General features: G+C 45.2%; 1 protein-coding gene across 1 annotated transcript in view; it reads left to right on the top strand.

Annotated features, from left to right (window-relative positions):
- Positions 1 to 22,154, top strand: part of ACOXL (acyl-CoA oxidase like) — a 319,336-nt gene that overhangs the window by 14,514 nt on the left and 282,668 nt on the right. The window contains 3 exon segments of the mRNA XM_017549848.2: positions 199 to 285; positions 2,219 to 2,291; positions 6,007 to 6,139. Of these exon segments, the coding sequence (XP_017405337.2) occupies positions 199 to 285; positions 2,219 to 2,291; positions 6,007 to 6,139 (293 nt within the window).

Genomic DNA, 22,154 nt, shown 5'->3' with positions numbered 1-22,154 from the left:
TATCTTGTAAATAATTCAGTACTAACTTTATCTCCTAAATATGCATGAAGAAATTTATCTGGCATTATATGTTCTCATGTGTGGTACACAATTGTAGAACTCAATGAGTTTGAGGATCACAGAAATTTTATACCATTCCAGGAAATGAGTAAAGCTATAGAAAGGAGAGCTTAATAATGATCTCTATGTCTTTCTTAGGGCCCCACTGTTTCATCGTTCCTGTCCGGGATGAAAATTGAAGCTTGTACCCAGGAGTGACAGCTATTGATATGACATACAAGGAGGGTGAGTTCCCAGGTGACCCCTCTCCTGTGCTCACTCTTCCTACCTGATTCCCACCCTACTCAAGGAGACTCTGACCTACGTTATATCACTGAAACAGTGAGCATGGAGAAAAATTCCCCAGGGAAGATGTCTGGATTTTGAAGCCTCATGAATTATTTTATGTAGAACTGTTCAGGAATGTTGCAGATTGCCTTTTATGAATGTGCATTGGTCTAATTTTCCCCCAGCTTCTCAAATTTCCCAATAACGAGGCAGTTTTGCCCACAATGCTGTTCTATCTTCTCTCTCCTTAGACTTGGGGGCTCTCAGAGGGGTGGCTGCAGCTCTCTTCTTTGCACCCCTGGCCACCTATTTTAGGAGGTTAAACATATGTGCTTATGAGGCCCTTGATGAGTCCTGATGACTAATTCAGTGCCTTAGTTTGCTAGGGCTGCCGTACCATTAACTGGGGGTCTTAAACAGTAGAAGTGTATTGTTTCACAGTTCTGGAGGCTGGAAGCCCAAGACGAAGGTATCAGCAGGGTTGGTTCTTTCTAAGAGTGGTGAGGGAAGGATTTGTTCCAGGACTCTCTCTTTGGCTTGTAAATGGTTGTCTTCATGTTAACCTGGTGTTCTCCCTCTGTGCATATCTGTCTCCAAATTGCCCCATCTTACAAAAGACAGAAGTCATTTAGATTAGAGCCCACCCCAATGACCTCATTTTAATTTGACCACATCTGTAAAGACTCTATCTTCAAATAAAGTCACATACACAGGTATAAGGGTTAGGTTTTCAACACATGAATTTTGTGGGGACACAATTTTAACCGTAGTGCTTGATGAGATCAGGACATGCCTGTATGCTCCCATGAATACTCATAGCCAAGGTCAAGCCAAGCCAAGGAAGGGAGTCTGAGAGAGAAGAAAAAAAAAAAAAGAGAAGGAAGAGCAGGAAGAAAAGAGGGAAGAAGTGGCCCATCCTTTGGTGGAAGGGACAGTCCCATCCTGGCCCTTAGTGTTTACTGCCTACTGCCACAGCTGCAGGCATGGATGCAGATGGGTTTGTGAGGGTTTTAGATGTATCTTTCAGGGGTGACCGAGGCCCTGGCTGGGCTGGGCTCCTTAAAAGTGCCTTGCATGTCAAACGTTGCTGAGAGCAGAGCAGTAGGCTGAGCTCTGTGAAGTTGTGCTAGACATTGAAAACACTGGCAACAGCAGAAAATCTCTGGTGTCCTTGTAAGCTGCTAAATGCAAGTATGTCCTTGTCAAGGGGTGAAGTTCTAAATAAAGACATTTACTAAAGACAGATTGTTTTCCCCTAGATTCAATCTTTCTAAGTTTTCACAAACAAAGAGAAGACCCCAGACTCTGGCAGGTGTCTTTAGGAAATGTATCTGCCAGATTTCAGGACCACCCCTCTTCCCTCCCCGCCCCACGTTGCTTCCCCCACTTCCTGCTGTCCTTGTGGCTATTTTCCCTTGTCTTGTAGGCATTTGCTGTCACTAGTTTGCCCTGTGTGCAGATGAGAGAACACTGGGAGGGAGGAGGGATTTGGGCACTTGTTCCCCATTCCTGGGGAGAGCAAGCCTGCTTCCCTGCTTCTGTCTTCAGCTTCCCATTCTTTCAGTTGCTTGGAACTCTCCCTTTCTTAATCACAGTCACTGCTTGGGAGGTGGGTGTGCATCCTCCATATCCCCAAAGCACGCAGGCTGCACAGAAGGAAAGCCCATTCTCCATTCTCCTCATTCTTGCTAGAGAGGAAGGGGCCATGCTGGTGGAAGAAACAGGCATAGCTCATCAAGGAAACAACATCCCCATGCCCACCCAAAGGAAAAAGCACCAACAATTCTGAAAGTAAAGTAAAGGGCTTTGTATTTTAGTGGAGACAGATGTGGGAAGTAGTAGGGAAAATACTTCTGATGCTGCATAGATTCCCCCTTTCTATTCTTTCCAGGTCTGCATGGTGTGGACAATGGAATTTTAATATTTCACAAGGTTCGGATACCTAGGGAAAACCTGCTGGATAAGTGAGTCGTTTCTCCTTAACTCAGGTCTATGGTGCAGGTGATCTCACTGGTCTCCAAAGTTGGCTTGGTTCTTGGGTCTCATGGCTGCGTGTTTGGGCTGTTTTCCCATAACCACCCTTACAGGCTTGTTGACAACTAATTGGAAAAGATAGATCTGCAGATAGAAAAAAATGTAAAATTATTCAATACGCTACTGTCCAGACATAATGACTGTTATACTTTAATATACATCTTTCCAGACTTTTCTCTATGCCCATATGTCTAAAGAGATGTCAGATTTTTACTAAACAAGATCCACTTCTAGATTCTATTTGTAAAATAATCCATAGTTTCCATTTAACATTATATAGCAAATGTTTTTATCTAATGCTAAGAACACACATGCATTATTATCTTTAGTACCACTATGTTAGGCTGTTAAGTAAATGCTTTACAAGTTATATAATCAATTTCTTATTGTGGGGAATTAAGGTTTTTTCCTTTTTCTTCTGCCAGTTATAAACAGATGGGTGCTATTGCTTCCTTTGTGAGTGGTGGGGGATAAGGCACTATCTTCCAGCTTCCAGGTGTGTTCTGGAAGTGGAGCTCTAGGCGTTAATGATGTTCCTTTACAGAAGCTGAGAGACACCAAGCACCTTTAATTTTCTCAGCTGCGTTTCACACATCCAATAAAAACCCTGAGCTATAGTCATGTTAAATCGGTGACAAAGCCAGCAATCAGGGTGCACACAACCAGCTGTCTTCCTGCCTCCCTATGGATTTTACTTGAATGCTTTCCTCTTTTTTGTTACCAGTAGATAAATGTTGTAGTAGATGGCAAAAGCTTAAGAAAATTGTGTGGGAAAAAGTCTTAAAATGATTTGTACAACAAACCCCCATGACACAAGAGTACCTGGGTAACAAACCTGTACTTGTACCCCGGAACTTAAAATAAAAGTTATAAAAATGGAGGTTAAAGAAGTAGAGGATAGAATACTGGTTACCATAGGCTGGGGAAGGTAGGAAGGAAGAGGGGATAGGGAGAGGTTGGTCAGTGGATACTGTTACAGTTGGATTGAAGAAATAAGTTCTGGTGTGATACTGGACAGGTGATATAGTTAACAATAATGTGTTGTATTTTTCAAAATAGTTACAAGTTTTGAATGTCCTCATTTCAAAAAAACAATAAATGTTTCAGATGATCAATATGCCAATTACCCTGATTTTATTATTATACAATATATACATGTATCAAAACATCACACTATACTCCATCATGTATAATTATTATATGTCAATTAAAAACAATAAAGCAAAAAGGAAAAGAAAAAAACAATTTTTTTTTAAGTTTAATAAGGAAAGAATGGTCTTTTTGACAAATGGTGCTTGGACAAACTAGATAGCCATGCGCAAAAGCATGAAGTTGGACCTTTACTTCATACCATTTACAAAAATCAGCTCAAAATGGATTACAGACCTAAATGTAAGAGCTAAAACTACACAACGCTTAGAATAAAATACAGGTGTAAATTTTTGTGACCTTGGTTTAAGCAATTTAGTTAACCAAATTCTGCTTAACATTTTCCTCCTGTGAATTGATAGGAAATAAAATGGAAACAATAAAAGCATCTTCACAGTTATCCTGGTGGGTGCTAAAGCCCCCCAGCTCCCCTTAGAACCACCAGCATTTATATGGAGATGCAAGAAACTCAGAATAGCCAAAACAATCTTGATAAAGAAGAACAAAGTAGGAGGACTTACACTTGTGATTTGAAAACTTACTACAAAGTAATCCAGACAGTGTGGTATTTGCGTAAGGATTGATGTATGGACGTTGGAATAGAATGAAGAGTCTAGAAATAAATCCTTACAATTACCGTCAATTAATATTCCACTGCAAAGCCAAGACAATTCAACGGGGAAAGAATAGTCTTTTCCACAAATGGTGCTGCGACAAACTAGATAGCCATGTGCAAAAGCATGAATCTGGACCTTTGCTTCATACCATATACAAAAATCAACTAAAAAGGGATCACAGACCTAAATGTAAGAGCTTAGAAGAAAACACAGGTATACATTTTTGTGACGTTGGTTCAAACAATCTATTACATGTGGCACCAAAAGCACAACTAACCAAATTAAAAATAAATTGGACTTCATCAAAGTTATAAAAAACTTTTTTGCATTGAAGAACAGTATGAATAAAGTGAAAACCTACAAAGTGGGAGAAAATATTTGTAAATCATATATAGTAATATCATAAGGCTGAAGTATCCAGAATATAGAAAGAACTATTACAGCTCAAGAATTAAAAAGGCAAATAACTCAATTTTAAAATGAGTAAAAATCATCTGAATAGACATTTCTCTAAAGATTTACAAATGACTGCTAAGCATTTGAAAAGATGCTCAACGTCACTGCCATTAGGAAGATACAAATCAAAACCACCACGAATGCCACTCTGCACCTACTAAGATGTCTTTTTTTTTTTTTTTTGAGATGGAGTCTCACTCTGTTTCCCAGGCTGGAGTGCAGTGGTTCGATCTCAGCTCACTGCAACCTCTGCCTCCTGGATTCAAGCAATTCTTCTGTTTCAGCCTCCTGAGTAGCTGGGATTATAGGCATGCAATACCATGCCTAGCTAATTTTACTATTTTTAGTAGAGATGGGGTTTCTCCATGTTGGCCAAGCCGGTCTTGAACTCCTGACTTCAGGTGATCCACCCGCCTTGGCCTCCCAAAGAGCTAGGATTACAGTCGTGAGCCATCACACACGGCCAATGTCTCTTATTAAAGGGACAGACAATAACAAGTATTGGGGAGGATAGAGAAACTAGGACTGTTCGTTATACATTGCTGGTGGGGCTGCAAAATGGTGGCACCAACTAGGAAAACAGTTTGGCCATTCCTCAAAAGTGTAAAGTTATCATTTTATGACCCAGCAATCTACTCCTAGGTATGTGTAAACATTGTCTAGAAGAGAATTGTAAATACATATCCACACGAAAGCTTATACACGAATGTCCATAGCATAATTATTCACAATAGGAAAAAGGTGAAAATAATCCAAATATCCATCAACTGAGGAAATAGGAAAGAAAACATGGCATATCCATACAATGGAATATTATTCAACCATGAAAAGAATTGAAGTACTGACATATGCTATGACATAAACAAACCCTGAAAACATTATGCTAAGTGAAAGAAGCCAGACATCAAGACCACATCTGATATGTGAATTTTTTCCCAGAACAGGCACCATAGAGAGAGAAAGTAGGTTAATGGTTGCCAAGGGCTGGAGGGAGGGGAGTAGTATGAGGAGGGTGGGGTTTCTTTTTGGGGTGATAAAATGATTTGGAATAGGATCATGGTGATGGTTGTACAATTTCGTGGCTTTAAGAAAATCCATTGAATTGTACACTTTGAAGGGAAAAAATTTATGGTATGTGAGTTACATCTCAATTTTTAAAAAGTGGGTCAGTGTGCGGTCTGCACAGTCAGGTTCTGGTGCGGGTTTAATGTCTCAGGAAACCACTACCTCCCATGAGTCAAGCCTTTCTTAGCATCTCTTGGAGGGGACTCCCCCTGTTCTTATCTACTTTCTGTCTCAAGGGGGGAGTTCCAGGATGGGGAAATCCTAGCACTTCCCTGTGTGCACATGGGAGCCACCCGACTTCTTTTCTAGTGGTGCTATGTCCTGCTTTTTTGTGAAACCCCACCTCTCTTTTCCACAGGTTTGGTTCCGTGGCTCCAGATGGCCAGTACCGTTCTCCTATTAGGAACAAGAGCGCAAGATTCAATGCCATGCTGGCAGCACTGACCCCTTCGAGATTAGCTGTGGCTTTCCAAGCTGAGGGTGTCATGAAGGTAGCTGACTCTGATTTGAATTTATCTACTTTTAATTCTCTCATGGCTCAGGGATGAGTAACAATTTCAGGAGCTGAGGTTCTCGAGCCATGATTGGTATAATATGGCCAGGGCTCCCGGTTAAATGCTGAGGAGTGCCAGGTGTCCATCCACAGGGAATATTTCCACGCACTTCTTAAGAGGGGGTCCCACCCATCTGGATCCCAGATGTGTGCTGCTAATCATGGGGTTGGGGCACAGGCGTTGTGCAGGAGAGATGACCAGGGAGAACGGGATGTTCAGAGTAAATACATCTGCTGGAGAAGCAGCTAAGGGCTGGCTCGTGTGGGCAAAGGTCGGCATGTCTTGGCTGAGTTCACCTAGGAGTGTTGATGCTCTTGTGTCTGTACAAGGTGTAACATTGTAACCCTGTACAAGGGTGTAACATTCTCCATCACAGTCTGGAGGCAATGAGGCCAGACCTCCGGGAGCCATCTCTGCCTCGCCCGCCCTGACTCTCCCATATATTGGTTTGGACAGAGGAGCGTGGAGAGCAAAGCTCTAGAAGGGCCTCCTTCTCTTCCCCAGGGCCCCAGGCTACTTTGGGCCTTCTCTGTCTCTGCATGAAGGAAAAGCCTGCTTTAAGTAAGTTCCACTGAGCTTGGTAAAGCTGGAAGAAAAATTAAGACTCCCCAGGAATATACATCTGGGGCCTGAGTCCAGCTTTTCCATCAAGAAGGAATAAATATCATTCACCTGACTTTAGGCCTGACATCAGCCCGCAGTCATCTGAATAGCAGGAAAATCTTTCTTTACTCGCTTTGAGGTCGGCCACGCTTCACAGACAGCCTGCCCTGACCCGGGCTTCCCCTTATGGTGGTGTTTCCTGCAAGGGGCCACAGCTGTGGCCATCAACGTGCACTCGGGCCTGACCTCAGCCCGCTGGTGCACCCTAGTTCCTGTGCTTATTTTGTGGTGGCTCTTTAAGTGGGGCCAGGTGGGTGTTCAGGTCTAAAGTCCCATGTCAGGAGGGGCCCAGGTCCCTTGGCCGAACTGTCTGATATTGAGTGAGACCCCAGAGAGCCTTGTGGTGAAGGTACCAGCACAGACAGCATCAGAGTGCCGAGGAAAACTGGTTCCTCAGGTCTGCAATAGAAGCCATTTCAGCCATCCTCAGGACACCAGAGAGAGGCCAAAGTACGAAAGCCAGGCAAGCCTAGAATTGCATAAAAGGGAAGATTGGCTAAACATCAGATGCAGGCTTAGCTGAAGCCATGACAGCAGTCTCTGCACAGTATCCCCTCTAATTGCAGTAGCCTGTAGACCGTCCTGACTGAGGGGCCCTCTGCGGAGAGTGCTGGCTGCATATCAAAAACACATGGTGGTCAATGGCCAGGGAGGCTGCTAGGAAACCCTGCGCTCTTGCTGGTTTTGGAGGTGGTGATGATGCATGAAGGACGTCCATGCCACCAGCAGCCCTGCAGGCTCATTGAGGTCCAAGGTGGGGTTGTGTGGGGCAAGGCATGGGGTGGTGCAGACCAGACCAGGCAGGGGTGGGGGCCTTTGGGGAGGGCCTTGGTTTTAAATATCACCAGATCTGGAGTGGGTGGGGGTGATGTCTCAGGGAGAGGAGCCAGAATGGTGATTTTGAAAAGGCTCGTGTTTTCCATTCTACTGAACATCATCACAGGCCAGCCCCTGCCAGGCCCAGGAGGGTCTTGGGGGCCACATTTGCATCAATTCCTTTACTGGTTGTCTGATGTGTAGATTTCATTCCTGGCAACATGGAGGCGTGATCATGATTACGGGCAGGAAAGCTTTGGGCTCAAGTCTCATCCTGGCCATGACCAGCAGTGGGGCCATGGACAGGCCATAGCGCTGTCTAGGCCTCAGTTTCTTTATCTGTGAAATGGGTCTTAGGATGGTGGTGAGGCATGTATGAAGAATGCGTGTGCAGTGCTGGCCCAGAGCAATGCTCCATAGCTTGTGGCTGTTATTCGTGTGATGGTTGTTGCTGTTGTTGGTGTCGCTGCTGCTGCCGTTGCTGTTACTGGGAAGACAGGAGTTGGCTAAAGGAAGGGAAGACGTGGGCTTTCCCATGAAAAAAATGCCTGGTATCCTGGCCTCCAGGTAACAAGGCAATATGCAATGTTTCGCAGAGGTGCATAGCGTCCTTTGAATTCCCAGGTGTCTGAAGCAAACCGTAGTAACCTGGAATCAGCACCTGCCCTGCCCATTCAGACCTTGCCAGGCAATGGGATTGTCAGGCAGTGGGAAGACCCTGCACAGAGCCCAGTAAAGTTGAGACTCTGCGTGGTCCAGGCACCCTGCCGGCCATGACCCAGGCCGCTGTGATCTCATCTCCAGCATCTCTGGCGAGGATGATCTCACCGGCCCTCTTGGCAGCTCTTCGTCTCCTATGGCTCAAACACATGACATATATTTTCCCGGCTGAAACCTAAGATGGTCCTTTTCCTTCTGCTCTTGCTGAAGAGTGGAAAAATGGATCCCCTTCTCCTACATGCATTCCTTGTGTATTAGAAAACTGTCACCGTGGCTCCCCACAGTGACATTCACTCAAGGCTGAGCATGCCCGGTCATTTTAAACTTTGCCCAAATGTCATATTTTTCGTGGTTATCTTTCATTTTCATGGCACTCCTCAGAACTTTTGGGTTTTCTCTTAAAGCTTTGACATATTGACCATCATCTAATTTGTGTCAGAAATACCAGGACAAATTAAATGATTAGCAAGAACAGGAGGAAAAGGGAGTGAACGTGTTTGGGAGGGCTGGGAGTGGGGGCTTGGGAGACCCCTGCAGCCTGTGCTGGGAGGCTGGGAAGCCTTTTCAGAAGGAGGAGGAAGCTGGGGCACCTGAGAGGGTAAGAAATGTAAATGAGGTCTAGCCCATTCTCTGGGGTTGATTTTGCACAGAGGTAAATATTTTAGCTAAGACAAGCTCATCTTGTAAATTGGGTGCTGCACAGTAGCTGGGTCCCACCCCCATGACGTGTGATTCCGCAGCTCTGGGATCGGGTGGAGAATCTGCATTTCCGGGTTCCCAGGCGACACTGCTGCTGTGGGCTCTGCTCCTTAAGACCCCTGCACAGAACACATGGATATGGTTGTGAAACACTAGCACTGTCTCAGCCCCCTTGTCACCCTCTGGGCCTCCAGGATCAAGGCCCAAGTTCTGTTCCTGTATCCAGGATCCTTCATGACCCTCACTGCACCCCCTCTCTCCATTGGCCTCTGTCCCTCTGACCTCATTTCCGTCTCTCCCCTATGTCACTGTGGGAGGGGGCTCACACGTGCTGCCATCCTGCTGGGGAGACCCCCCTTTTTCATGTACATTTTAGAGCTTGTATGACTGTCCTTTCTTTGGAAAGGCCTCAGTCTGTATGTGGTTCCTCTGTCACCTGTTCCCAAGGCACTGGACTCCCTGCTTATAGCATTTATTACAACTCATGTGTGTAGCAACTCATGTGTAATAGGTGGGTTTTGTCTCCTTCACTAGCCTAAAAGCTCCACGCAGCCAGGGCCCTGCCAGCCTCATCCACTGCTGTGTGTTCAGCTTCGCACACAGGGCTGGGCACATAGTCGACACATAGCAAATAGGAGTTGAAAGAGTGAATGAGGTCTGAATCAGAATTCACATCCAAAGCCCCTGCCTCTTTGATCTAACTCCATGTGGCCCTTCTGTCCAGAACCAGGAGTCTCCTTTCTTTCTTCCTCTCTGTCTCAGACACTGCTCCCCACAGTATGAGCTTCACGTTTCCTCACTCGTGCACTGTACTGTAAGCAGGCACTGGGGTCATGCCCACCTACACTTGGCAGTGTGGCCCTGGTGGTCTGGGAGTGTGCTCAGGGCTGGGTCTACAGAGTCACAGGCAACAGCTGAGCTGCGGAGCCACACACCGAGTGCAACCAGCATTCTGGGCTGTCTTTTCAGGCAAGTGGGTGCTGGGCGGCAGACACACTCAGCCAGTCCTGAGAGCCTGAACGACCATCTCCAAGTTGTACAGGGTGCCACATGTGAGTTGGGGTAGCTCTTCCCATCCCCAGGAGCTGCTGGGAGGGCAAAGGGAAGAAACTGGCTTCAGGGGATTCTCAGAACCGGCAATAGACATTCGATGTTTTCCTACAGGGTGCATTGTTGGGTGTGAGTGACGGGTCCCAGCAAGGCATGGAAAAGTCTCGCCTGCTGCTGATGGGGGTTTGAAATGGGATACTGTGTCCTTGAGTAACCTTTTTGTGACCTTCTGACTGCAAGGGTTCATGGACAATTCTAGCAATGAAGAGGTTGAGGGCATCCAAGTTGCCTTGAGAGGCAGCAGGGGTTGCTCAGTGGCCAGCACGGGCCCTTCTCACTGCACGGGAGTGGTGGTGTGGCTCTGTGGGCCTGTGCTGTGTTGAGTGGGCACAGCAGGCTGTATACTGCCACTGCTGTGGGGTCTTGCTCGGTGTTGCCCCTTCACCCAAGCTCTGATACAGTGCCAGAGAGGTCCCAGTATCAGTAATCCTCACCGGGGTGTCCAGCTCCTGGTCATCTGCCTCTCCACCACTCTGCCTGTGTGCTTCAGCTACTGGCTGGAGCTGGGGCAGATCAGCAGGTGTCAGAGAATGACATTCTATCTGTCCTAATGGCCACAAACCAGGAGCCATGACACTTCCTCCTGAGCAGAAGGTTACTCAGCCTCTTCGCATTAATAACCTCAATGTTTGTAGCTACTGCCATAACACGACCAGGCCTTAGTCTGTTTTCTTTTTGCTTGGAGGTCACCTACTCTGATTTTCTTCTGGGATCACTTTGTGTTCATCTATTCTTGTTATCAATTGATCTCATTTTGTATCATTACTAACACAACCTTTAGTGGGTAGGGATTTGTGTTTTTGTTTTGTTTTGTTTTTTTAATTTAGTTTCAGTGCAAGACCTAGTAGAGCCCTGCATGTCATGGAAATCTTTTTACTCTTCTGTCCTTCATTCTATCTGTTGCCCACCCATCTACCCACCTGTTCATCCACCTGTCTCTCTGTGTCCATCCACCTATCCACCCATTCACCCGCCATCCCCTCATCCATCATCTATTCATCATCCATCCATCATCTATTCATCATCCATGCATCATTCATTATCTTTCCGTTCATCCATCATCCACCCATCTGTCATTCACCCATCCTTCACCATTTATCCCAATAATCCATTTATCCCACCCATCCCACTAAAGAGATTCTGAACACACGAGTGATCAACTCATATATAATTTAGTAGTTAATGGGAATGTGTTAGTCTATTCTCACACTGCTAATAAAAACATACCTGAGACTGGTTAATTTATAAAGAAAAGATGTTTAATTGACTCAAAGTTCAGTATGGCTAGGGAGGCCTTAGGAAACTTACAGTCATGGCAGAAGGGGAAGCAAACACATCCTTCTTCATGTGGCAGCAGCAAGGAGAAGTGCTGAGCAAAAGCAATCAGATTTCATGGGACTCACTCACTATCACAGGAACAAGATGGGGGAAACCGCCCCCATGATTCAGTTATCTCCACCGGGTCCCTCCCATGACACGTGGGGATTATAGTAACTATAATTCAAGATACGATTTGGGTGGAAACACAGCCAAACCGTATCAGGGAGTTATGGAATGGCCTAGAGAAAACCAGTCACCTACCTGATGAACACCACGCTTCACTGAAACTCCCCATGCAGGAGTGTGCAAGGAAAGGCCAGGCCAGAGGCATTCACCATCCTCAGAGCCTGCCTTTCCTTCTGCAGCAAAGGGGAGAGTAAGGAGCGTCTCTGTAAGGTCTTGCACAGGGGCTCAGTGTGGGGACTGAGTTGAATGGGGTTGGTGGGAATGAAAACCCTCTGATGTGAGCACAGTGAGACCTCTGCCTCCTAGGAAAGTGTAGCATAACAGAGGGTGATGTAAGGGGAGGCTATTTAGGACATTCTCTAAAGTAATGTCTTGAAAATGTGTGGTGTTCACAGAATGTGTTTCCCTGATGTTAATAAGGCAAAGCTGACTGGCTCACTTGTTGACACTTTCGTGATGTGGCCAGCTTCAGCCATCTGCTCAGATGGAGCATGGTGTTGGGGAGTTGAAAGTGCAGCTCATCCACTGCAGTTTTATGCCTTCCCAGGCCTGTCTTGTGTGTGTTTTGAGAAGCAGGGTCGCATTCCCCCTCCTGTTCTGCTAAGGCTGATGTTATCCTTTTTTTTTTTTTTAATCATCCTCTCACACACACAGATGCGGGGAGGAGGGAAGCAGGACCTGCTTCCTTGCTGCAGAAGTCCTGTGGGATGAAGTCTTTAGCCTGAATGATCCTCAGAGAGGCCGTCTATGAAATACACAGATTGTTTCCTCATATGGAAACTTCTGGGACTTGACCACCAGAGGTCACCAAATACCAATAATGACCTGCAGATTCTGTTTTCTTTGTGTTTATTTACTTTTGTCTGTAAGAAGTGGGGAGGTTTTTGCTATTGTCATCAGTTTATTTAGCTTCTCATCAGGCATCAGTGTTGATTTTTAAAAAGTGTCAACATAAGAAGAAGGATGCATGAGCTGAGTAGTTGTCGGGCTCAAGACCAAGATTGTGAATAGGATATAGAGTTGTCTTGACCACTCTTCAGGATATAATTTGACTCATAAACCTTTTTAAAAGCATATGATTGCAGCATTTTGGGTGGGTAGAGAATGGCTAAATAACGTTTGTTTTCTATGGCAGTTGTTTACATATTTAACAACTGAAATTTAAACATTTGTCCGTTTTGTAAACTTTTACTTTAGGCTCGGGAGTACAGAGGTTTGTGACATAGGTCGACACATGTTATGGTGGTTTGTTGCACAGATTTTTTCATCACCCAGGTATTAAGCCAGCACCCAGTAGTTATCTTTTCTGCTCCTCTCGTCCTCCCACCCTCCCGCCTCAGGTAGACCCCAGTGTCTGTTGTTTTCGTCTTTGTGTCCGTAAGTTCTCATTATTTAGCTCCCACTATAGGTGATTAACATACGGTATTTGGTTTTCTGTTTCTGCATTAGTTTGCTGAGGATAATGGCCTCCAGCTCCATCCATAAACGTTTCTCCTTAAAAGATACATCTACTGCCTTTTTCCTCAAAGACCAAAGAGCTAGAGAGAAATACAACCAGAGCTAGTACATAGCACAGGACATGTGTATCTGAAATGGATATTTGAAAGAATTTCCATTTTGAATTTGCTTCAATTCTGTGCACACATGTTGAACGCCCTCCTCTCAGCACTGTGGATCATGCCAGAGATGACCTGGAGCAGGTGTATGCCCCCCAGGGATTCACGGTGCATTTAGGTAACTGCAACGCTAAGATGCTATGAGGAGCCTCTGTGGTTACAATGGCAGGAGGAGACACACAGCAGTGGGTACTGAGAGTAACATGCCCTAGAGAGAGAGTTGTGGGGTTTTTATGGTCAGAGTCCAGTGTATGTCCTTTATAGAAGCTTTTCCAAATGAGACCTCTGGGTCTCTGGCACAAAGACCTAGGGGCTGACATCTAGCCCTTCCCCAATTAGTAGAGTATCTGGGTCACATTCACAGATGCACAGCCAGAAAGCTGTCTGTGGGGTAAGGATTTTTTTTCTGTTATAGGAGAGGAAAGTCCTTGGGCATCTCTCCCCATTTGATGTGGCCCACGAATGTTAGATGCTTGTGGCTGTGACATTTCAAGGACAGAACTCCCTTTAAGTAAGTCATCAGAGGCTACACAGGCATTGTAGGAAACCCCAGCTTCCTCAAATGTTGGGTTATGGCGGTGGCAGCTGTGACGGACAGTGTGATGCTGCCACAAGTGTAGACTGCTTCCTAGTGCCCCAGCCTGGGTTCTGCTTGGGAGAGAGGCTTGCCTTCCTCGGCTGTAGCAGCCAGCTCACCTACGGCAGGTAGAGCGGTGCCCAGGCTGCAGCTGTGAGGACCTTCACAGGCTTCACTCCCTGGAAGCCCTGTTGGCTGCCTCTGGGAAAAAGCATAGTCTGTGCCACCTGGGAGGTCAGATATGGATGACTGATGGCTGGCCTGCTGTCCTTAGGAGCTTTTCCACCTGAAACTTGGTAGTCCGTGTAGCACAGGTGCTTACATAGGTCATTGTCCTTTTCTCTCACTCCACATCTCATTGCCCCATTCCTTTGTTCCATCCTGTGGTGGATTCCCACAGAGAAAGGCAATAACAGCTCAAGCCATAGTCACAACTCGCTTGTATCGAATGCTTCCTGTTCAGGAACAATTTCCTGAGCACCCCACACATGATTGTTCATTTCATCACCAGAGCAACCTTGTGAGTTGAGTGCTGTCCTGATTTCCATTTCCAGACGAGAAACTTGATATATAGGAAGATGTAACAGTTTGCCCTGAGCTTTCTGGGCCTCACAGTCTGGTATTCCAGCATTGGGGTCCGGCCCTTACCTAGTGCTGGAGTGGCTTTGTAGTCCTAAAGACAGATGTTCTTGGGATAAGCCCTGCTCACTGGCATTCCTGGAATCCTTTGTGCATGGTTGTATTTGCCTTGGTTAACCAAACCAAACCAAAGATTTAAAAAATTTGTTGTCCACATTGAAAATGTAAACACTTCACTCAGACTGGGATTTGGTAGATGCTAAATGGTTAGTGGCTGGGCAAGAATCCAGGCCTCCTTCCCCACTGTGACCTGAGGCCTGGCTTAATTTTTAGTGTTACTGTTGACTTTGCCTCACAGCTATGTGTCACTGTGGTTCTGAGCACTGTGTGCTGGGAGCAGGAATGAGAGGGAAAATGGGTTGGTCTGCCTTTTCATTGATGACTTTTTATGGGGAAAAGGGTCATTTAGAATGAACATTTTTTTAAGTGTGTCCAATGGAATTTTTTTTAGCTTAGTTTAATGGAACGATTTTGAATACCTCTGCCTACCATAATGAAATTTAGTAAGCAAAAAAAATTTATAATTCCTTAGATAAATTTTAAAAAGTGAGCTGGGCCAAAACCCTTACAGGCTCTAAGAAGAGAAGCAAAATGATGGTTAGTGGAATATTTGTGGGTTATAACTTTCTGTGTTATTGTTAGAAGTTTGTGTGTTATTAAGGACAGGGCTATGAAGTGTGGTTCACTGTAGAACCATGTAGTATATGAGGATCATGTTTCTTCTCTAGAAGTCTAATGTCAAAATATCTTTGTAATTTGAAAAACAATATTCCTAGCATCAAGGTCAATTGGAATCACTTTTCTTGTACTCTATAGATTACCCAGAATCATATCATGTTTTGTTTGCTTGATATTTTGGTTATTGTAACTTTTTAAAGTTTTTTGTTTCTCCTGGAATTTCTAATTGCCTTTGTTTTTTTTTTTTGTTGTTGGGAGAAGAAACATATGCCTTCATCACTGTATTAGTCTGTTCTCATGCTGCTAATAAAGACATATCCAAGACTGGATAATTTGTAAAGGAAAGGTTTAGTTGACTCACAGTTCTGCAGGGCGGAGGAGGCCTCAGAAAACTTACAGTCATGGTGGAAGGGGAAGCAAACATGTCCTTCTTCACATGGCAGCAGCAAGAAGAAGTGCTGAACAAAAGGGATAAAAGCTCCTTATAAAACCATCAGATCTTGTAAGAACTCACTCACTATCATAAGAACAGAAATATGAGAGTAACTGCCCTCATGATTCAATTACCTTCCAATGGGTCCCTCCCACATCATGTGGAAATTATTATAACTCAAGATGAGATTTGGGTGGAAACACAGTCAAACTGTATCAATCATTATAGTAGTAATATCTTCCAGCTTCTTGATTATTTTGTCTATTGTATGAAATCTATTTCATATTCTCCTTTATTAATTTGTATTTTATTAATTTGGCTTCTATCTGATGCTCATTAGTTTATTTCTCAATTTGTACAAAATCCAAATGAGGTGCCTTGAAAACTTCAATACAGGGATCTTAGAAGGAGGGGATGTTTTTCATATTTAAAATGTATGTGCTGCCATGTCCCCAGTAAGAAGCACAGTCCCCTGCTTCTGTGAAGATATGTGGCTTTTCTAGATTATTACATAGTTTAGAGTGGGGATATTCTTGCCTACATCATAGGGAATTCTCTCTGGGTCAGGCTTGATCTAAGTTTGGAGAGGCTTGAGCAGAAGGAGGTAAACTGAGGAGCAGGCATTCTCTCTGCCTGCAAGGTTGACCCTGAGTGGGATACCCAAGGGCTTCTGTGGAACTATATTTATTTGCAACTCATCAGACTCAAGGGTAAGAAAGTCTTGCCTGGGGTGCCTGACCTCCAAAGCTGGTCAGTGGGAATGTCAACTTTAAGAGGATAGAACCTGTGTCTTCTTGGTTACTTCTGGATATAGAACAGGGCCTGGTACTTAGTAAGCATTCAGTGAATGGATGGATAGATGATGGGTGAGTAGATTAATGGATGGAAAAATGCATGTATAGATGGATGAGTGGATGAATAGATTGATTAATTGATGGATGGAGGGATGGATGGGTAGATGAATAGATGGGTGAATGGATAGAAGAGTGGGTAGATGAATGGATGGGTAGGTGGATGGATGAATAAATGGATAGATAGATGAATAAATGGTTACATGGATGGATATATGGATGAATGGATGGATAGATGGGTGGGTGAATGGATGGGTAGATGGATGAATGATGGATACATGGATAGATGTATGGATAAATGAATGGATGGATGAATGGATGCATACATGGATGCATGGATGGATGAATGAATAGATGGATGGATGGATGGATGGATGGATGGATGGATGGATGGACAGAGAGATAGATGAATAAATACGGTGGTAAAAAGAAGGCTTATTTGGTGAAGAATACGTCAGTCCAGATCACAGCCCTGTGGAGATTGGGTATGGGTTATCTGGTAACATTTCAATATATTAAGGGTCCTGGAATCTGAATTGAATCTTTAGGAAAAGAAAAACAAGTATTTTCTGTTTCTAATGTGTATATAGAGATCTTTGGGACTTGCCCACCCCAGCATATTTTCAGTTCAGGCAGGCATGTGTCTGGGCAGTGACTATTTTGTTTTTATTTCCTGCAGTGCTTACTTGCTCCTTGGCTCACCCTTGCAGATTGCGCATGGCTGAGTCTCCTGGGTCTGATGACATTGTCAGTGTGACTGGAGTGCTATTCTGGGTAGATGATACACAGGACTGGGGATGGTCTCCTATTCTCTAAAGACAGCCATGTAGTAGGATTAAAGCTTCAGAGAGCAGCCCTGGCCTAATGTGTAGAGGAACTGAGTTAAGGGGAATTTTAATGAATCTTATACTCCAGCAATACAGACTCAGTTGCAGCTCCTCAAACAGGCCACCCTGGTCACCTCTGGGCTCAGCACAGACTGGCCCCTCTGCCCGTGACTGTCCCTGTCCTCCTCTCTTGCTCACCGGTTACCTGGGCATGGATGTTGCTTCCCTGGGAAAGCCTTCTGCCTCTGGGACTTTTCTTAGTGCCTGGCTTATTCCAGCCCCAAGTATTTACAGCCTGCCTACTTCTCCCTTAGCTACAAGAGGGCAGGAACTTCACATAGTACAAGGTACACAGAAGGCCCTCAGTAGCTGTCTGTGAACTGAATTCAGCCCTGCACCCAGCCCATCACAAGCATCTTTGTTCTAATGTGGTCCAGGAGGAGAGAAGGGAGCTGCCACGTGCTGATGGTCTCCCGTAGGCCAGGCTCTTGAGGTTCCATGTGTGTGTTCTCATTCAGTGCTCACAGCAGCTCTGCCAGAATTCCAGTTTCACAGCTGAGAAAACAGAGGCTTCATGAGGGGAGGCAGCTTGGTGAGGCAGGCATCACCTCATGTGGGCAGTGCAGTGTTGTGCCCATCTGTGTCCCACTAGGATGACTTGAGGAATGACTCAAGGATAATGGAATGACTTGAGGGTACCACAGAACCCTTCTTGTGAAAGACCGTTCATTTGGAGGCTGCACTGGAGAAGGGGTGCTGGACATGTTGGAGCCTCAAAGTGCAGCATCTTCAATTTCTGGAAACTTTTGTGCTTCTTGCTTGGGCAACTATGCTTCCTCTAACCTTTGGGCCAACCTGGCCCATGAGAGATTCCAAGGATTTGATCTGTCTCCAGGGTCATGGGGCAGCCCGCATCTCATGCTTGATTTTCTTTCAGGGACATCTTAGGTCAGATAATTAGGGTGATGGGCATCAGCTCCAGAGTCAGCCTGTTGGGTTGTGTTTTCTTCATTAACTTTTATCTGGCAAGAGTATTGGAGAATCAACTTTTTAAAAAATATTTGCATATCTCATTTCCTTGTCTAATTAGTGTTGTGAGAATGATGTCCCAGATTTCATGCTTGAATAAGTAGCTCATGGTGTAAGGCGCAAAGGGCTGGCTCACTGTGGCGCGTTCCCTTTCTTCCATTTGCCGTCTCATCCAAGCTTTGTTTCAATCCATGCTCTTCACTTTTTTTTTTTAAAGTACTGATTCCATCGAGGTCAATGGGGGTGGATCATCTGAGGTCAGGAGCAAGACCAGCTTGGCCAACATGGTGAAACCCTGTCTCTACTAAAAATACACAAAAATTAGCCAGGTGTGGTGGCATGCGCCTGTAGTCCCAGCTGCTTGGGAGGCTGAGGCAGGAGAATCGCTTGAACCTGGGAGGCGGAGGTTGCAGTGAGCCAAGATCACACCACTGCACTCCAGCCTGGGTGACAGAGCAAGACTCCGTCTCAAAAAAAAAATAGTATACTCTTTGCCTATGCTCCATTTTAAAGTGGAATTTAAAAAAAGACAAGGGATGGGGGAGATTGAGGTTAAATGTGACATGACCCCACTTTTACATATGACCTTACAAATCCTCTGGTTTATTCACTCCAGCTGGACTAAAGGCATGTAAGCCTTATGGGATGGAACATAGAAATTCCTTCCTTTGAGGGGTTTTCAGTCCTATTGGAAAAGCAGAGCATAAACCTGAAATGATTCTGTGCCGATGTCAGCACCCTGGGAGCACACAGAAGCTTGTGATGAGCCAAGGCTGACTCAGCTACAATGCTGAAGCTAGAATTGGCCTGTTGGGCAGGCACAAAAAGGATAGACTGCATTCTTAGAAGTATAATTTTCAGAACACTGGAGGGGATAGTTCTATTCAGCACCTAAAGTAATGTCTGCTTCTGGGCTTCATTTTAAAAGAGACACCCCGGCAAATGAAGCCAGTCTGGAGATGATCTCCAAGACAGTTGAAGTTTTTTTGTTTTTTTTTTTTCCAGACAGAATTTTGCTCTGTCACCCAGGCTGAAATGCAGTGGTGTGGTCTCAGTTCACTGCAACCTCCACCTCCCAGGTTCAAGCGATTCTCCTGCCTCAGCCTCTTGAGTAGCTGGGATTACAGGCACATGCCACCACGGGTTTCTAGTAGAGACAGGTTTCACCTTGTTGGTCAGTCTGGCCTTGATCTCCTGACCTGGTGATCCACCTGCCTTGGCTTCCCAAAGTGCTGGGATTATAGGCGTGAGCCACCACACCTGGCCCTAGTCGAGGGTTTTGACATGATGCCAGGCTAGGAATTGCTGGAGTATGTGTGTGTGTTAAGCTGGGAAAAGAGACCTTGGGGAGGAGAGGCATGATAGCAACTGTCCAATAGATTGGCGCAGTTGGAAGCACCTGGGAAGGTGGTTTGGATCAGCTAATGAAGAGATTTGGTTGCTTTGCTAAAGATTCTGAAGTTTATTCTGTTGGCAATAGGGGGTTACTGGAGGTTTCTAAGGAAGGAAGCAATGAGATTTATCATGGCTCATGAGCACCTTGGTTAAACATGGAGACTGCAGAGGAGGAACAGGTTTAGGAAAAGAGGCATGAGTTTGCCGAGGTATCAGGAAGGATGGAGGCTCTGGGAGGCACTGACTGAAGCTGGGGAAGTAGGTGACATTGTGTAGGAATGGGGAGCTATGAGGGACTCTGGACAAAGCCTACACTTAAAAGATGAGTCCAAGAGAATTATGGGGAATGCAAGAGGTGGGTCAGAGAGGCGGGAGGGCAACTAGGAGATCATAGCTTCATAGAAGCCAGGAGGAAGGAATTTCAAGATGGAATGCATGGTTGGTAATCCTATGGAAATATTCCATTTGAATGCCAGACATTATGCTAATCATTCTGTGCACATCATTTTCTTTAATTCTCATAGGAGCTTTACAAGGTAGCCAAGAATACTGATATTCTATAGAGAAGGGGCTGAACATCTAGGAGACAGTGGAAGATAGAATGTGGGCTTCACTGTGATACAGGCCAGCTTCCCCTGGCTCCATCTCTGCCCCGCTTAGCTATGTGAACTTGTACAAATTACTTAACCTCTCCAGGGCCCAGCTTCCTCTTCTTTGAACTAAACACAACATCCTTGTCTCGTGAGGATGCTGACGGGATTCTGCGAGCTTGGTATCATTGTATGTAAAGTCCCTTGCACTGGCCTGACACTCCATAGACTTCTGTGTGGTGTGTTTATTTCCCAACATCCCCTAGTTGGTAACAGGCAGACGTGAGATCTGAACCCAGGTCTGTGTGGGACCATAGTGTGCGCCTGGCACTGTAGCAACAGGAGCACATCTGAGCCGAGATGGGAAAGAGGAAGTGAAAAGGAGAGACCGATGCTGCTAGGGAGAGGAAGTTAACCAAGCGGAACATCACAGGGGGCACATAGGGTGTGATATTAAACATAGGTGGAGAATGACTCTGAAACCAAAGCAAGTATTTTTTCCTCACAGACAGGAGGGACAGAAAGTCTGAAGAGTGGAGGAGATATAGAAGAATTTTCAACCAGGTACAAGAAAGTTGAGGGTGTCCCAGCAGATGACTTCTGTTCTCTGAGGATTGCAGAGATAGGATCAAGGTCTGAGGAGAGGGAGTGGTGGTGGGGCTAGACACTTAGGAAGAAAAGGCTCAATCTCCACAGCCACCAAGAGCAATAGAGTGAGGAGAATAGAGGCCAGAAGAAGGAGGCTTGTGAAGACTATTGTACTCCTGGTCTTGAGTGGCATACCTTGTTCTAATTTGTATTTATTGCAGTGCCAGGCAATGCGAAGATATGATTTGTACCTGAAGACAGAGGTAGGTAAATAGGATGGTTGGATTGGCCCAGATTTGGAAATTCATCAATTTGGGTTGCAGAAGGACAGGATGTGGCAGTGAAGTGACAGCTGCTGGGAAAACTCTAATCAAAAAAGCTCAGGAGATGAGGGTGGGAGAAGGTATAGGAAGGGAGACTGTGGTTGGGAAAAATGTCCTCCCTTCTGCTATCATTGGATACCCAGAGTGTGATTTGGACCTTCCAATGAATATCATATATGATCCACCTTTCGATCTCATGTCCCAGCAAACATGAGGCATCTGTATGAAAAACTCTATGGCAAGAACAGTTGTCATACCTCATAAGTTCTACCCAAAATTTGACCTCAAGCACAATCCACTGAAACTGGGCTCCCAAAGCCCCTGGTACTATGGTCATGTGGCAGGGACCCTGCTCTTCCTTAGTTTAATGTCATTCTTTCCTGGATGTTGAAAGGGTATAAGTGAAAGATTTACAAGGGTAAGATCTCTTTTGAGGAGCCATTCAAGATACTTTCTCTCTTCCTTCTTACCTATTCCTGCTAGTTTCTATTCAATAATGAAGGTGCCAGGAGATCTTGAATTCTTGAAGAAGCAGCCCCTGAACAGGCTTGTCTGGGTTCCAAAGAAGAGCTGGACCCCCAAATGCAGCAGGGCTCAGCATTGCCTCTCACCTGGGTGGAGGGAGAGCCCTTCTCTGGGTGTGACTCAGAATTTGACACCTTTGAAAGTAAGAGGGACATCACTGAAACCTTTGGGGCCGAGCAGGTGCCCTGTCCATCTCTTCACCTGTCCCAGGTCAAGTAGTTGCTGACTTAAAGTGTCCAAAGAAAAATTTGTCAAGGTTCTCTACTCTAAAGTCATTCTTTTTCCCTCTTTTCATATGATCAGCCCACATGTGGGGAGTTATGCTCCACCTCCTCGAGGGGGAGCATCTGCAGAAATTATTTGGAAT

This window comes from Cebus imitator, unplaced genomic scaffold, assembly GCF_001604975.1.
Source record: "Cebus imitator isolate Cc_AM_T3 unplaced genomic scaffold, Cebus_imitator-1.0 Scaffold222, whole genome shotgun sequence".
NCBI lineage: Eukaryota > Metazoa > Chordata > Mammalia > Primates > Cebidae > Cebus > Cebus imitator.
Note: the sequence above shows the minus strand (reverse complement) of the source record. Positions and strands in the feature narration are given on the sequence as shown.